This window comes from Rhinolophus sinicus, chromosome 1 (assembly GCF_057876585.1).
Source record: "Rhinolophus sinicus isolate RSI-liver-muscle chromosome 1, RSI-T2T, whole genome shotgun sequence".
NCBI lineage: Eukaryota > Metazoa > Chordata > Mammalia > Chiroptera > Rhinolophidae > Rhinolophus > Rhinolophus sinicus.
Genome location: NC_142501.1, coordinates 204,496,596 through 204,513,832, shown reverse-complemented (window position 1 = coordinate 204,513,832; position 17,237 = coordinate 204,496,596). Strand labels below are relative to the sequence as shown.

The 17,237-nt window shown below is 46.2% G+C and overlaps 1 protein-coding gene across 1 annotated transcript in view; it reads right to left on the bottom strand.

Moving 5' to 3' along the window:
• The window catches only part of FAM184B (family with sequence similarity 184 member B), a 77,794-nt gene that overhangs the window by 7,710 nt on the left and 52,847 nt on the right, over positions 1–17,237 (bottom strand). Inside the window, exons 9-13 of the mRNA XM_088792699.1 lie at positions 11,165–11,294; positions 6,844–6,997; positions 3,001–3,164; positions 2,145–2,317; positions 54–200 (exon numbers count right to left, since the gene is read on the bottom strand). Coding sequence (XP_088648825.1) covers positions 54–200; positions 2,145–2,317; positions 3,001–3,164; positions 6,844–6,997; positions 11,165–11,294 — 768 coding nt within the window. The remainder of the gene's footprint in view (positions 1–53; positions 201–2,144; positions 2,318–3,000; positions 3,165–6,843; positions 6,998–11,164; positions 11,295–17,237) is intronic.

Below are 17,237 nucleotides of genomic sequence, written 5' to 3'. Positions count from 1 at the left end.
TAAAATGGTACATCTGCTCGTACCTCTCAACCTGGGGCCAAGGTCTCACTTACTCCGTTTCCAGGGCAGCCAGCCGTGCCTGGAGCCGGGCTTGGGCACTGCTGAAGTCTGCCACCATGGCCTGCATCTCCTTCCGGTGTTCCTGGCGCAGCATCTCCACCTCCCGGGCCCGCTGTGCTTGCTGGTCCTCCTCCAGCAGCCTGCAGTGGGCGGAAGCATAGCTGGGCCGGCCCAGGCTCTAGGGACTGACCTCTTGGGCACTAGAGTTTTCGTCCCCTCTGCTAGGAGGCCAGGTTTGGAGACGGGATGGGGGAGGTTATGAATCTGAGGTCAGGACACCATGGAAGGAGACCTGGGGTGTCTGAGCTGTGGGGTCTGGGATAAGCCCTACTTGTGGGGCCCCTTCTCAACATCTCGCACCCTGGCATTCCAAGACGGAGAAACCTCTCCATTCCATGAAGAGCAGCCTTCCGGGGGAAGGAGTAGAGGACAGCTCTGGAGGGGAGTCCCAGGAAACACTCCCTTCACGTGGGGCAGATGGAGCAGCCTGGATGCAGAGATTCTGTATCAGAGTTACTGACCCCTGGGGCCCCGAGACAGACTGGGACCGGGTCAAGTGCAATGGTAAAAGCCAGGCTACCCACGGCCGTCCCCAGCCTCCTGCATCACTTCCTGGCTGTATGACCTTGGGCAAGCTGCGCCCTGCTCAGTTTCTTCACCTGTTAAATGGAGGTGACAGTCGTGGTTATCTCACAGGGTGACTGCAAGAACTATCACGCTCATACCTGTCCAGAACAGCCTGTAGCACAAAGCATGTGTTCAGCCCTATTTTTCTTAACTTAGGGGTTGGGCCCTGAGGGATTCACAGACAAGCCTTAGGGGTGTGTCACCTTCTGAAAGTACAAGCCTTTTGTGTGATTATATCCTTCTCCCAGGAAAAGGGCCATTGCTTTCCTTACTGGAGGGGCCTGTAACCAAAATGGTTAGGAGTCCCTTCTCTGGTCCAAGCTCCTTATTCCAGCATCACATGGTGAGTCCTTAACGAAATCTGAGGGGTCCCACCTTGGTCAGCTGGGGTCGCGCCTGTTTCTCAGATGAGCCTCAGGTCTACTTTCACTCGAACAACTTGTCGACTGGAGAAATAATTCTCCAGGTAATCCACCAAAGGAACGGTTTATTCGGGAAAAGAGAAAAAAAACAAAGCTACCAAGGAGTGTGTACACGCACACTCACGGCCGGTGTAACAACCAGCCGCCCTTGTGGAAGAAAAATGGGCCGTACCAACGCGGCCTCCTTCTTTATTCGCATCCCTCTCCCAGAAGTTACCATAAAGTTCAACAGGAAGTCAAGACTAGAGCGTTAACAAGGGGCCCAGCTCTGCCCACAGTCCTCCCAGCTCTATGGTTAAGCATCTTAAGATGACAGTTTACTATTAAATTTTATGCGGGGGACTTGGACATTCACACAGATATGAAATGGAAAAAGTGCTTGAAAGATATAATTACCAAAGCTCACTCAAGAAGAAACAGATAACCTGAAAAGTCCTATATCGATTAACAAAATTAAAATTGTAGATTCCCACTTTCTAACGAGGGGCAAGAGGAGGCTGTGAATTCAGGACTGATAATGAGCCGTCCAACCTGGATTAGGGAATGGTGACTGCCACAGGTTACAGAGCGCTTGCTCCATGCAGGGACCGTGCTAGGCGTCTTGCACGCATTGCACTGCGTCCTGCAGCAGCCCTGAGAGGTGGTGGTGTTATCTGCGTCTTACAGATGAGGGCACACAATCGGACAGGTTAGCTGACTCACCCAAGTTCACACAGCTAGCTAAGGGCACACAGCATTGTCTCCCTAAGGCTGGTTTTCAGGATACTTTTGGTCTCATTAGGTCTGATGACATAATTTCCCTGATTTGTAGAGAATAGGGTCTCTGACTCTATTTCAGGGCAAATCCTCTGCTATTTTGACCTAGAATTCCTGGGTACTTTTCATGGGGCCAAGGAGTAACACCAGTGAAGTGCTAGCGTATTAGGGGGTCTTTTCTTTGGGAAGATGCTGAGGGGGTGACCCGATTTGAGATCTCAGAGGCCCACCAGGGTCAGTGGAGGGAGGGCGGGAAGCCCTGGGGCTCCGCAGACCCACCTGTGCTGGTCGCGGAGCTGCAGCGCCTCCTGCTGGTGCTGTTCCACCTCCGCCCGCAGTCGCCGCACCGTGTCCTTGAGCTGGGTGTTCTCCTCCCAGAGGCCGCATCCCTCGCTGGGACCCTGCTCAGCCACGCCCGTTGGGGAGCCCGCTGATCCCGGATAGCCGCCCTCCTGGGGAGAAGGTAGCCAGGAGAGATGTTCTCAGGAGGCTCCAGGGCCAACAAAGTTGCCACAGATGTGCCCTGACAAAGATAGAGGCTTGTGCTCCGTCTAGCTTCCAGCCTCAAGAGCAGTAGGGGGCCACTGAAGGCTTTATACAAACGCGCTTCAGATTAATACTTGAAGCCCTATTAGGCTGGGGACAGAGGCCTAAATTGTCAGGAAGTCACTGTGCTACCCAGCTAGGTAGGAATTACGGATGTGCAAGGAAGGGGCCAATGGGCCAAGTCTAACCAGGAAGTTCAAGGAGAGAGGGCATTGAGCTCTGTGACGAGGCTGCTCCCACTCGCGAACAGGGAGGTGCAGACAGGAAGTCTGTCTAGGAGGAGCTCAGATACATTCTCCTGCAGATCTGAAGTGATCCAAACTGGTTGTTTCTAGGGCCTGTCCGGCACCAACACCCTGAGATGCTGTTGTGTGTGGATTAAAAATAACATGCAGCAGCACTTAAAGCCTGTTTGCTTTGCAAAGATGGGAACCTGCAGGCTTTTCAGGTGCCCCCTAGCGGAAGGAGAGGGGTGATCCCCATGTCAGACACGGATGAAGCTCCTAGAGCCTTTCCTTGAGGAGTTTCTTGCCGCAGCCCTGACGCTGCTCTGAGAGGGTTGTGGCGTGGGCAGGGCAGGGGCGCTGACCTCTGCGGCGAAGGTGTGGTCCTCGCTGTCTCTTGGACACTGGACGATGCCCTGCCGCCTGCGTGAGCTTCCCAGAGCGCTCAGCTCAGCCTGCAGCGCCTCCAAGTCCTTCTGGTGCTCGGAGCAGGCAGTCCGCTGCTCCCACAGCTCCTGCCTGAGGGATTCTGCAGAAGGAAGAGCAGCGGAAGTCAGGCATATCGTGAAGGCTGAAGTCTGTCCTGCAGGGCCAACAGTCTCTGGGGTGGGTAGACACTGAGGGCTTTGGATTGAGTTCTCCAAAGTCATTTCAAGATAACAGTAACAACAGTACCATGTGTAGCACACCACGTGTGCTAAACCCTTGAAAACTCTGTTCATTGAAACCCTACGACCACTCTATCTAGTATTATCCCTCCCATTTTATGATGAGGGAACTGAGCCTCAGAGAGGGTAAGTAGCCCAGAGCCACACAGCTAGTAAGTGATGGAGTCAGGATTCAAAACTGCCAGTGGTTCTTCACTCTGAATCACCACTTAGCCATTGTTGGTTGGTTAGGAAGGGTGGTAGGTTAGGGTGGGGCAGCCTGAGCCAGAAAAACCAAGAGAAAAACAGGGAATTATCAAATGACCAGGGACCTCCTCTGTGGTTGCAGGTCTCCAGTCGGAAATTTTGACATTTATGTCAATTATTAAGGAGACAAAACATTCATGGGTTCTACTTCCCATTGGTATGAGGTCTTGGCTGGATTGTGGAGGCAGGAGATGGCATGTTATCCCAATAGAAACAGGATTAAAACCAGAATCTTCCAGGAGAAATGTACACTACTTTAACTCAGGCAAGAGTACGCCAGAGACTCAAATTTCTCCTCTGAGGATAGGATGGTGGGTGATTTCTAATAGTGTAATACTTCCCAGCATGATTGAAAGGCAAAGAAAACAGTCATTTCAAAACAAGTATTTTCTGATAGAGTAGATGCTAGTCAGGGAGCTATTCATTTTTTTAAAAGGGAGACAATTTTTTTTAATTTGCTTTCTTTTTTTTAAATTAGTTTCAGGTGCACAAGACAAAGTAATACTTAGACGTTTATCATTTATATCCCTCACACTGTGTGAACCCCCCTCCCCCCATCCACTATCCCTCTGACATTGCACACAGCCATTACATTTCCACTGTCTCTATTCCTAATGCTGTACTCTGCTTCTTGTAAGTATATACATACATATATATAAATTATATATATAATATATATATAATATATATAATATATATAATATATATAATATATATATATATAAACTTATAGTTGACATTCATTGTTGTTCAGCTTCAGCTTCACGTGTACAGTGCAGAGATCAGGCATCTACATCATCCCTGGGGTGGTCTCCCAAATGAGACATGTGTCCATTGGATACCCTACAAAATCTTTACATTATTGATTACGTTCCCCAAATTAATTTTCAAAACCCTGTGGCCATCTTGTGGTTACCGACTGTTTTCTAATCCCCTCACCTTCCCCCTTATCCCCACCTCCCTCCCATCTAGCAACCCTCAGTTTTTCCTCTATGTCTCCAAAACTGTTTCTGATTAGTTCATTCACTTATTCTTTTCTTTAGATTCCACATATAAGTGAGATCATATGGTATTTGTCTTTCTCTGTCTGACTTGGGAGACAATTTTTAAGGGCTAGTAAAGTTGATACTTTTCTGTTATGGACTTTTGAGACTATATTTTGGTTATTGCAAATATCTTTTGAAATATTGTTCTAATAATTCTGTGAGCCATAGGATAAGCACCTAGCACAGGCCTCAGTACATAGCAAATGCTCAACATATATTTGTAAAATAAACAAATGATGTTTAGAATGAAAATCAATGATCTTGTGAAAGTGTATTCATTGTAAAAGACTTCCGGTATATTCAGCTTCTCTCCAAGGTACAGTATATTAAACATATACTCATATATATTCTGATGACATTATGTTGAAAAACTTACTTGGTCATCTTGTCAACAGAATTTTAATACAGTAACTTCTAAAGCTTATTTTCTTTAAAAAATCCAGACATAACCCAATTTTTTGAAATCCTTTATCACAAAATTGCAATGAAAACTGTTTAGCAACGCATGAACTGTAGTGTATTTACTCATTACCCTCCCCTCTTCTCTCATGGATTCCCACTATCCATCCACCGATCCACTGATCCTTCCATCCATTGATCCCTCGATCCATCCATCCGTCTGTCCATCTGTCCATCCAGCATGTCTGGGTCCCCACCCCAGTGTACCAATAATGTCATGGATACTCACCTTCTCACCCCTCACACATTGACCTATACTGCAGGCCAGGTGTGTCTCATACAGACAATGGGATAGGAGTAACTGGGACCAGGAATATCTAATATCACTCTGTCGTTGTGGGAGGTGCTCCCGCCCAGTACTACCCAGGAAGCCTACAATTTGCTATCACAATTTCAGAGTCCACAAAGTGCCTTCTTCCTGGAACTGATGCTGAGAATCCCAGCCTGCTCCCACGGTCTCTCCTGATTCTTTCGTCCAGGAAAGGACCAGACTGCTCTGGGCTCAGAGGGACCAGGGAAGGGACAGCAGGGACATCTGTGCCAGCAGCTGCTGGGTGTTGGAATCACCAGGGTGTCCAGCCTGAGCTAAACTTGGGGAGCCTATACCCTAAACCCATCACAACCTAGGTTTTATCTTCTATAATGCATCTTCTTTAGACTCTGCCAACTTTAGTAGCATTTCCAACATGGTCACCTCCATTCCAGGGTAGCTGCTAACCAGGAAATCTGTGGGGCTCTCCTTCTCCTTCCTGTTCCCTACATCACTTCCTCCAGAAGGTCACACTGTCTAATGAAAATTCAACCATTCACTTAAGGAGGTATAGAAAATGCACTTCTTCAGAATTCTCTTAAGGAGAGCCCTGTCTGGGATTAAAAAAATATTCAGTAGGCAAATATGGTCTTTAATGATAGGCATGAAACAAGGAAAAGCATCTGTCTTATTCTTAAGTGAGAGAAAGGCAGAAAATGAGGGAGAAACATGATTTACAAAAATGGAGAGAGGCCCCTGAGAGTCAGTGATGTGATGTTGGAATAGTCAGTAATAATAACAGTGCATATTTACATAGCCTGCATACCAGGCTCTGTTCTAAGCACTCTTGTGTGTTTATTCACATAATTCTAATAACAGCCCAATGAGGTGGATACTGTTGTAATTCCCATTTTACAGATGAGCAACTGACGCACAGGTCAGTTAAGCAACTTGCCCAAGGTCACACAGCTAGTGACTATTGGAGCAGAGCTTCGAGCCAAGGCAATTTGGCTTTGGAGATCTTCACTAACTCTGGTAAGTTACAGAATGCTTTGTGTGATTAATTTTTAATGTGGAAACTAAAGAGAAGGTGAGTTTCACGCTGGGGATAATGGGGCAGGCAAAGGAAGCTGAGAACATGCAGGAGCCTGGAGACCCGAGTCCCTCAAACTTGCAGAAATCTTCAGAATGGAAATAAGAGGTTGAAGCAATCCCATGAAACTCTTATGAAGGCTCAGAGATCTGGGTTATGTTCAGTAATGATGATGATGATAAGATAGTTACACTCACTGGGCTCATACATACACACTAGGTATTTTATATTTAACGTCTCATCAAGTCCACACAACACTCTATGAGGTAGAGGCAATTTGTAACTCCATTTCATACAAATGGAAAATGACGCTGAGAGTTACCCGCCCCAAGTGTCACAGCTAGTTGGTGGCAGAGGTAGGCTAGTCACCCTGGCCTGTGTGACGCCAGAGCCCTGGGGCCCAGGCCACCCCTGGTTCCCTGCCGGGCGTATGGCCACTTGCATACCTAGCAGCAGAGCGTGCTGAGCCTGCATCCTCTCCTGCTCCCCCTGGAGCTCTTGCCGGGCCTTTTCCTCCAAGGCCTGGAGCTCCAGCCGGTGTGCCTGGTGCTGGGTCTGCAGGCTGTGGCTGGATTCCTTCTTCAAGCGCTCCTCTGTGGCCTGTGGGCAAAAGCGGGAGGAAGGAGGCATGAAAGTGGGCACAGAGGGGAAGACCTGTCCCCTCTGCCAAGCTCCTCTGCTGTGCTGAGGCCCCAGTGGAGGGCTTGTCAGACTACAGGGAATGGGATGACGGCAATGGCCTGGCCACAGCAGCCATTTTGTACCATGTGAACCTAACCCTGGTCCACAGCTCATGGGACCAGAGCGGACACGTATTCCAAGCTGGGCCAGTCATTGGGAATTTTGTGTTAGGAGGTAGGAAGAGAGAGAGAGAGAGAGAGAGAGAGAGAGAGAGAGAGAGAGAGAGAGAGATTTGAAGGTGCTATATGCTATACCATTGGCTTTGATGATACAGGAAGGAATGCAGGCAGCTTCCACAACCTGGGAAAAGCAAGAAAACAGGTTCTCCCCTGAGCTTTAGGAAGAAAAACAGCTCTGCCAGCACTTTGATTTTAGGACTCCTGACCTCCACATCTGTAGGATAATACCATGTTGTGTTAAGCCACCAAGTTTGCGGTAATTTGTCACAGCAGCCATAGGAAACTAGTACAGTTTCTGGGGATTTTTGTGTTTTTGTTTTGCAAGAGAAGAGGAAACGAGCTCAGAAAGGTGAAGTGACCTGACTGAAGACAGGTAATGGTGGAGGTAGGATGGTAAACTATGCACTGTGATGTCCAGGGTATGAGCTCTTTCCACTCCCTCATGCAACCTCTGGGAACAATGAGAAATGGGATTTCACCAAACGTATGCGGCTCCCGTTAGATCACACAGCCATCCCTGAGCTCTAGACAGCTCACTGAATATGGCAGCACCTTGCCTTGATGCTCCCCAGCAAATGGGGAGAAAGGGAAACTCAATCATCCAATGGTGAGTTTATTCAGTAAGACAGGAAAGTCTCACACGTTTAAAACTCTCCAGAATTTCCTCCTCTTGCACTTGCTGCAAGACTCAGAGAACTCCAACTGGTAACATTTTTATCCCCAAGGAAACGGGAATGGAGAGATAGAAGGCAAGCTTTGCAAAAGACCGTGTTGGAGAAGCTATGGCGGCAGCTCACTGGTGGCATAGATGGTTGGTTGCCCAGGCCGGAGTCGATCCAGTTACTGGTGAAGCAGGAACAACCCTCCAGAGTACAGGTGAGCCAGAGGTGGGCGGGTGCTCAGAGGGAATGGGGCACCTGTGCAAACATGAGGGCCAAAGCAGACAGTGTTTGCCTTGGGAGGGCTGCAGGAGACACACATCTGGGGAGCAGGCCACAGTGGCCAAAAGGTAGGATCCCAGAGAGTCAGGGCATGAGGGCAGGACTGTGTGGGTCCACACCAGGTGGTCACCGGGTCTCTGCCAGGGCTCTGAGGTCACGGGAGCTTATACCACTGCTCAAATGTGCAACAAAAGCCAGAAACAAAGCAGAAACGCAGCTGCCAGCACCAGGAACGCAGCTGCCAGCACGAGGAAGAGAAGCCTCCTATCTCCTGCAAAGTGCCTCTAGCGTCCTCTACTGACAAAGCTTTTTGTAAGGGAGAAATGCTTAAAGGAACTGTTAACGTATCATTATCGCAGAGCAGGCACTGAAGGGGGAGTTGGGAGCTGACAGGCAGTAAAATGATAACAGGAGGTACGTTTCCTAATATTTCACCTGTCTGATGGCTTTTAATTCAATTCTCACTTTTATTAATCATTTAAATTGAACTGCTCAGAGTTGTTTCATTGTCTTTTCGCTTCCCGTACTGCTGTTGAGAGGTGTGATGGCATTCTGAGTCAAGTACTTTGTGTCTGGTATCGTTTTTCCTCCGTGGGAGCTTTTAGAATTCCTTCTGTTTCTCTGGTGTTCTGAAATTTCAAGACGAGTCCTGGTAGGGGGTCTTTCTCATTTAGTTCTAGGAACTTCATTCTGTTATATTTCTTTGGAAATATCCTCCCCTCCATGATCTCTCCCTAGAACTCCTATTTGTTAGATATCGACCTGGATAAACTAAGCCACAGAGACTCTGAGTAATTCAGTGAGGCCCTTGACTAAGTAGCTACTATGAGCTGGGAGAGGACTCGGTGATGAAGAAGTAGAGATGGTTCCTGGCCTCGAGGAGGTTCCAGTTTGGTAGATTTGCTCATATAAAGAAGTAATTAGTTAGAGTATGATGACTGTTGTGACAGGAACAGCATGTTATTGGTGGCAGTCATAGTAAGAATCTCCTGAGAGATCAGGGAGCGAAGGTCTTCCGAGACAGTAGAAGGTGGAAGGAGATAGATGAAACCTGCTCGAGCCTTCCTGCTGGATTACACATTGTCGTGGGCCTGAGCCCCTCATCACAGCTTTCTAAGCCTTTGGGAAGGTCTTTTCTGCTGAGCTGGTCTTTCTCAACTCTGGGCTGCCCTTCCCCTCTTTAGCTGCTGGGCTGAGCCTGACTTCCCAGCATGCATCATGCATGACATGTCAGAAAAGTTGTTCTTACATAATGAAGGTCACATGCAGATAGGGTAAAGCAGTATAAGAAACCCAACAGGTGCTGGCCCAGTGGCTCAGGTGGTTGGAGCGCCATGCTCCTAACGCCGAGGTGGCTGGTTGGATTCCCACATGGGCCAGTGAGCTGCGCCCTCTACAGCTAAGATTGTGAATAACAGCTCTTCCTGGAGCTGGGCTGCTGTGAGCAGCCGGAGGTCAGTGTGAGCAGCCGCGGGCTGCTGTGTGCTGTCAGGAGCAGGCCGCATGAGTGGCTGACAGCCATCGTGAGCGGCTGTGGGCTGCTGTGTGCTGCCAGGAGCGGGCGGGGACCAGCAGCTAGTGTGAGCCACCCGCAGCCCGCAAGAGCTGCTGTGAGCCGCTGTGAGTGGCCGACTGGCCAGGGAGCTGTGTCCTACACACAACTAAACTGAGAAACAACAGCTTGAACTGGAGTGGTGGGGGGTGGGGGAGGAGGAAGATGGGGGAAAAAATAAAAGAAACCCAACAGACTGAGGCTGAATCCTTGCTGCGCCACTTCCTCGCTGTGTGACCCTGAGCTGAATCTCTGAGCCTCTTTCCTCATCTGGAAAAATACGATAATGACCTGGTCTACGCCTACGGTAGGAATTGGGGATAATGTCTGAGAGGCGCCCTGTGTGCTGCCTGGCAGGCGCTCAGTCGCTCGAGGACCTCCTAACGAGCACCCCACCTTGACTTCCTGGATTTTGGCCTTCTCCAGCACGCGCAGGGCTCGCTGGTGGGAAGCCTCCAGCTGGGCTCTCACAGCCTGCTCCTGCCGCCTGGTCTCCTGGAGCTCGGCTGCAGCTTCTCCCTTTCGTGGTCGGAGAGCCGCCTGCGCTCCTGCAGCTCTTCCCTGGCGTTGCTGGCGCACCGCTCCAGAGCCTGCTGCGTGTGCGAGACCTGCCCCCAGGGCAGCCTGCCTTCAGCTGGGCCCTTGCCCTGCCCCTTCCCGGGATTTCCTTGAACAATACAAGCTTGCTGAATGTTTCCTCAACCCAGCCAAGCCTCCCCTATCTGTGGGAGCGCTGAAGGGCGTGGAAACCTCACGCTTGAAGATCCTGGGGATGAGGCTCCTGGGGCCTCAGCTAGAGCCACAAATGCTGAGCAAGAGGAGAAGAAAGACTAGGATACACACCATCCGGAAGAAATAAACAGGGCACCTGAGTATCTCCAGGGATCAACGTGGCCTCCCGCACACCACCCACGTGCTTGCTCGAGTCTCGCTTTCTTACTGAAGCTCCGACCCACTACCCCCTTTGGTATTATACCCATTCCGTCATCACCAGCCTCCCAACCCCCTTTACCCTGCTCTCCATTTTCTTTTTCCTGAAGCCTTCATCATCTTCTCATATACAATGTGCTTTGCTTATTTCTTATGTCTAGAATTTATGGTCTGTGCCCACCTCCTTTGCTAAAACATCGGCACTTTAATGAAAGATTTTTGTCTGGTTTGTTCATGGACGTACCCCAAGCAGCTAGAGGAGTGCCTGGCTCATACTAAGTGCTCCTAAGCCACGGCAGGTGTTGAGGGAATGAATAAATAGAACCAAGAATCCCACCTTGCCCTGGACCTGGAGTGCGCTCCCCAGCTTGGGCGTGAGTCAGGCCCTGTGTACATGTCCAAGGTTGACTGTAAAGACCAGCAGGAGCCAGGGTCTCACTCAGCATGAGGGCGCCCCCCCGCCCCCCCACGGCTGTCCTCCTACCTGGGCTTGCGATCTGGCCTTCTGACTCTGCCAGTCCTCCTGCCGACACTGGATTTCCGGTGCCTTCTCCTTCAGCAAACAGCCCAGTGGAGATTGTCCATCACCTCCTTCCTCGTGGGACACTTTGATCCTTTGAAGATATGGAGGCCCAAATCACAAAAGACCCTAGGCTAGAAATGACACTACCGCCCTGAGAACACCTCCTTCACTCGGGCTGGAGGAGGGAGCTCCCCTGGCACTTAGGGGAGTGAGAAACATCTTCCTTGGATTTGCAAAACAACCTGACATACAAATTCTAAGTGTTACAGCACTTGGGATGCAATGGGGACACAGCTGGAACTGCCCGGTATCTATTTTAGTGGGTGCTTAATAAATGATGATCGACTGTCAGGATGACTGAGTTTAGAGTTACTTATAGGTAGTCCTTGAGGGCTCCAGAAGTCTCTATGGTCTCATTTCACAACTCTTCCTGCATCTGAACAAAAAAAGGCCCAACAAAAATGCTTTACTTGAATCCAGTACTTCACACTTGTTTCATTACATGAATATACCATGGTTTGTTGATCCATTGTCCTACTAATTGAGAATCTTCCAGTACTCAACTCTGAGCTTTTGAAGCAGCTGAGAAATTCAAATGTAACTGGGTGAGACTGGGTATGTTAAGTATTTATCCTGCTTAACAATGTAATAGGATGCTACAACATGGGTATCTTTGCAGAGATTATTGGGATGTAACGGATGTGTTGCTTCCTCTGGCCAGACGACCAGAGGTTAGGGAGTTAGGGCCCTGGACGGTGAAGAAAGTCCATGAGAAGGGGGACTCTGGTTTGGCACAAAGTAAGAAAGATGTAAAGAACTAACCAAACATTTAATAAAGAAAGACGGTTTCTTTTTCTGCATTCTAATTCTCTTAGGTTATCCTTAAGCTTTTTGAAGATGTGCTAAACATAACCACCTTTACGGAGAAACAGACAGAAGATACCTGGGTGTGAAACAAACCAAGAGTCAGGAGACAGCCAGAGGTGATCGACAGAGAAGCAGCCTAGAGCAAGAGTGATAAGTGACACTACCAGGCTGGATGTGTGAAACACATAAGTTCTCCCTGCTGGCCCCTGGGGAGGGGACTTGACTTCCTCCTGGGGCTCAGTGATTATCTTAAAAATGTTTCGTTGAGGAAAAATTTACATATAATGAAATGCACAGATCTTAAGTGTACAATTCAAAGAGTTTTGACAAATGTATACAACCATAAAACCAACACTCCAATGAAAATATAAAACATTTTCACTACCCACAAACACACCTTGCACCCTCTTCCCAATAATCCACCTCCCACAGGCAGCCAGTGCTTTGATTTCCAACACCATAGATTATTTTGCCTGATCTTAAGCACCATACAAACAGAGGTATGCGGTATGGATTCCTCTGTGTCAGGCTTCTTGTGCTCACTAGAATGTCTTTGGGACTCACCCTTCCTGTGTATGTCAGTGGTTCCTACTTTTCATTGCTGAGTAGTGTTTCATTATATGAACATACCATGCTTTATCAACCCATTTTCCTACTAATAGACATTTGAATGGTTTACATTTCTGGGCTATTATGACTAAAGCTGCTAGAAACCTTTTTGTACAAGTATTTTTGTGGCAATATGTTTCCATTTCTTTCACTTAAATAGCTAAAATGGAATTGCTGGCCAGTGTATGCTTAACTTTTTAAGAAACTACCAAATAGTTTTCCGAAATGATTGCAGCATCTACACTGTCAGCGGCAATGGGTGAGAGTTCCAGTTGCTCCACACTGCTGCCAACATTTTATGTCCTCAGTCTTTTTAATTTTAGTCATTCTGTGGGTGGAAAATGGTATTTCACTGTGGTTTTTAAATTGCATTTCCCTGACGACTGTGATGTAGAACACATATTCTTAAGATGAAAACTTAGTTCATGTTAAAACTTTTTAAAAAAAATATAAGTAATCAATGCTATAAATTTCCCTCTTTCACTATATCCCACAAATTTTGATATGTCTTTTTTTTAAATTAAAGTTTATTAGGGTGACAATTGTTAGTAGATATGTCATGTTTTGGTTATCACTGAAATTGAAATATTTTCTAATTTCCATTGTGATTTTATTTTTTTGACCAGTGGGGGATTTAGAAGTATAGTGTATAGTTTCCAAATATTTGAAGATTTTCTTGGTAGTCTATTGTGAGTTCTAATTTAATTCCTTTGTAGTCAGGGAATATCCTAGAAAATACAGAGTATATTTCAGAGTATATTCCAATTTTTGAAATTTATCAAGAGTTATTTTGTTGCCTTTTATCTTGTCCATATTGGTGAATATTCTACGTGTCTTGAAAAAAATTTTCAAACATATTGTCTAAAACTTGTTCAGGATATTGTCTATAAATGTCAATTAGATTAAGTTAGTTGATAGTGTAGTTCACATCTGTATCCTTACTGATATGTATAGTCCTCTAGTCGAATGCTCAGGAAAGGGTGTCAAAATCTCCAGCTATGAGTGTGGATTTCTGCCTTTAGGTCTCTCAGTATTTGCTTTATTATGTTAATACTGCTATTACCATGTTTCCCCAAAAATAAGATCTCGCTGGACAATCATCTCTAATGCATCTTTTGGAGCAAAAATTAATATAAGATCCGGTCTTATTTTGCTATAATATAAGACCAGGTATAATATAATATAATATAATATAATATAATATAATATAATATAATATAATATAATATAATACCGGGTCTTATAGTAATTTTTGCTCCAAAAGACGCATTAGAGCTGATTGTCTAGCGAGGTCTGATTTTTGGGGAAACAGGGAAGGTCATACACATTGATGATTGCTATGTCTTCCAGATGAATTTACCCCGTTACTATTATGAAATATCCTTTTTTAATTCCTCATTAAATTCTTTGTTCTGAAGTCTACTTTGATATTACTATAGCCACAGTATTTTCCTTACATTTAATGTTTGCATGTTATATCTTTTTCCATCCTTTTATCTTCAAACCTATCTGTGCCTGTACTAGGACGTCATAAAAAACACCACAGACTGGGTGGCTTACAAAGCAGAAATTTATTTTCTCATAATTCTGAAGGCTAGAAGTCCAAGATCAAGTTGTCAGTAGGTTTGGTTTCTTCTGAGGCCTCCCTTCTTTTGATGTTTGCAGATTGGCACCTTCACACCATGTCCTCACATGGCTGTCCCTCTGTGTTGTCTGTGTGTTACTCTCCTCTTCGTATAAGGACACCAGTTAGAGTGGATTAGGGTCACCCTTGTGACCCCTTTTTAACTCAATCACATCTTGAAAGTCTCTATCTCTAAATAGAGTCAGATCCTGAGGTAGTGGAGGTTAGGGCCTCGCCATGCAATTTTGGGTGGACACAGTTCAGCTCACAACAGTGTCTTTATATTTAAATGTTTCTTATAGACAGCAGGTAGTCATCTCTTGCCTTTTTATCCCGACAGTCTCTTTCTTTTAGATGGAGTGTGTTTCATTTATATTATAATTATTGAAGTGGTTAGGCTTAAATCTACATCTTATTTGTTTTCTATTTGCCCATCTTTTTTCTTATTGTTCTTCTGTTCTTCCTTTTCTACTTTCCTGCCTCACAAATATTTTTAAGCATTCCATTTTAGTTCTTTTATTGGATTTCTTTTTTTTTTTTTTAGCTCTTCTTTGTATTAATGTTTAACCTTGCTCTATGGATTACAATTTGTATCCTTAATTTATCACAATCTACATAGTCTTAAGATTGTACCTACTCATGTAAAATGTAAATACCTTATAAAGTTTAATTTCATTAACCCCACCCGTCTTCTGCGCTAGTGTGGTCATATATTGTTTAACTACATGCATTATTATACAATGTTATTGCTACTATTATTCTAAAGAACTTTGATGTTGTTTGAAAAATTCAGAGGAGAAACGGTAGTCTTTTATATTTACCATTTCTGAGACTCTTTACTTTCTCCTGTAGATCTAAGTTTAAGTCGGGTGTAACTTCCTTTCAGCTTGAATAAATTCTATTAGCATTTATCATACTGCAAGTTGGCTGGTGAAAATTACCCCAGCTTTTACGTATACGAAGATGTTTTTATTTCGCTCTTGTTTTTTAAGGATATTTGCACTGACCTTATTCTGCTGCACTAAATGCCTTCACATCCTAAGGAGCGAATCCCACCCTGCCGTCCATCACAAAGCAAGCCACAGCTGACACTCCTGACTTCCCCTACCCCTGTCTGTTAAAACTGGCCCTGGACTGCTCATCCCTACCTTAAACCAATAGTCAATGGAAAAACCACCTTATTCTTGGAAGCATCATGCCCAAAAGCCCAGATCCCTCATAAGTGTCCCTCACGGGGGTAAATACTGAATATGCAACCTCCCCACTCCCCAAGGAACCACTGCATTTGTTCTGTCCTGAAGATCCTGACTGTACATCTCAGACAACTTTTCTATTCTTTCGTCTTCACCCCTTAGCTCTTCTACTCCCACCAAAACCCCTGTTGAGAAATCTCCAGAATCTCCACCTCCTATTTGCTTCTATAGTTGAGGACACCCTGTTACCAATATAGCCACCATAGGAGAAAAAGACAGCAAGTCTTTCCTCTTTCCATGGTGATCCTATTTAGTCCACAGGGTTTGGGTAAAGCCGACCCCACGTGACACATGCCTGGCCAATCAAAGCATTCCATGTTCTTAACCTGAATGATGGACATGGGATCCAAATTGGGCCCCTAAAGACCTCTTTGAAATTTCTGCCACTATTTTCAGGAAAAAGAGTCTTTCCCTCTGGAACTGAGAGTTCTAAATAGGATAATGTTTGTGGCTGCCACTGGTAAGCAACAGTACCAGGATTTAACGTGGAGTCCTGACTCCAGAGACTGTCTTCTTCAACCGGTGTTCTTATTTGCTTCTTAGATCCTGAGGCAGACCCTGCGGGAGGCTGCGGAAGTATTGTGAGCTGGAGGGCTCACGTGACTATAGACTGCCTGACACTGCCATCGATATGGTTTAGGGGGATAGGCCCTGCTTCTCCAATGCTATGGTCTGAATGTTTGTGTTCCCTCACAATTCATATGTTGAAACCCATTGCCCATTATAATAGTATTAAGAGCTGGGTCCCTTAAAGAGTGATTAGGACAAGAGAGTGGAGCCCTCACGGATGGGATTAGTGCCCGCATAAAAGAGGTCCTAGGCAGCTGCCTTGACCCTTCCATCGTGTGAGGACACACTGAAAATATGCCTTCACGAACCAGAAAGCGAGTCCTCACCAGACACAGAATCTGCTAGTACCCTGACCTTGAATTTTCCTGCTTCTGGAGCTGTGAGAAATAAATTTCTGTTATTTATAAACCACCCAGTCAACGGTTATTTTGTAAAGCAGACTGCATGGACTATGACACCGAACTACTTAGAAAGCTGCCAGATGGAGGCAGCATGGCTTCCATATCATCTCTCAGGACCCCACGCGGGCCATTTATTAGTGCAGGCCACCAGGTCTGTGGCATTTTGTTACGGCAGCCTGAGCTGACTGAGACATGTGAAGAGCATATCCTTCTCTGCCTTCTCTGGTCATATCAGTTTTGGTCGTGTGACTTGCTTTGGCCGGTGGGATATGGGTAGAAATGAGAGAGTGCAGTTCTGAGTGTAGGCTTTAAGAGGCACTGCCTGTTTCCATCAGGCCTTTTGAGTTTCTTCCCTTTACCAGGAAAACAACGTGCCCTAGACAAGGGCTAATCTTTCAGTCTCAGTCCCAGAAGGAGAAGGCATGTGGAGTAGACGTGAACTCTACCCGTGTTTGGGGCAGAGCAATCACACCTGACTCTGCACCCGGAGCCAAGCTCATGTAAGCCCAGCAGAGGTTGGCAGAACCAATAATAAAGGTAGCTGACCTATGAGCTAAAAATCATCGATATTTTGGGAATGCTTGTCACAACAGCAAAAGCTGACTAATATAAGTGATATAGATGGGGGATTTCCCCTTGGTGATAAGCTCCTGTGTCTCCCTTTAGTTAAAGAACACTTGGAAGAATAGGGAGCAGAGGTTTGGGGCTGA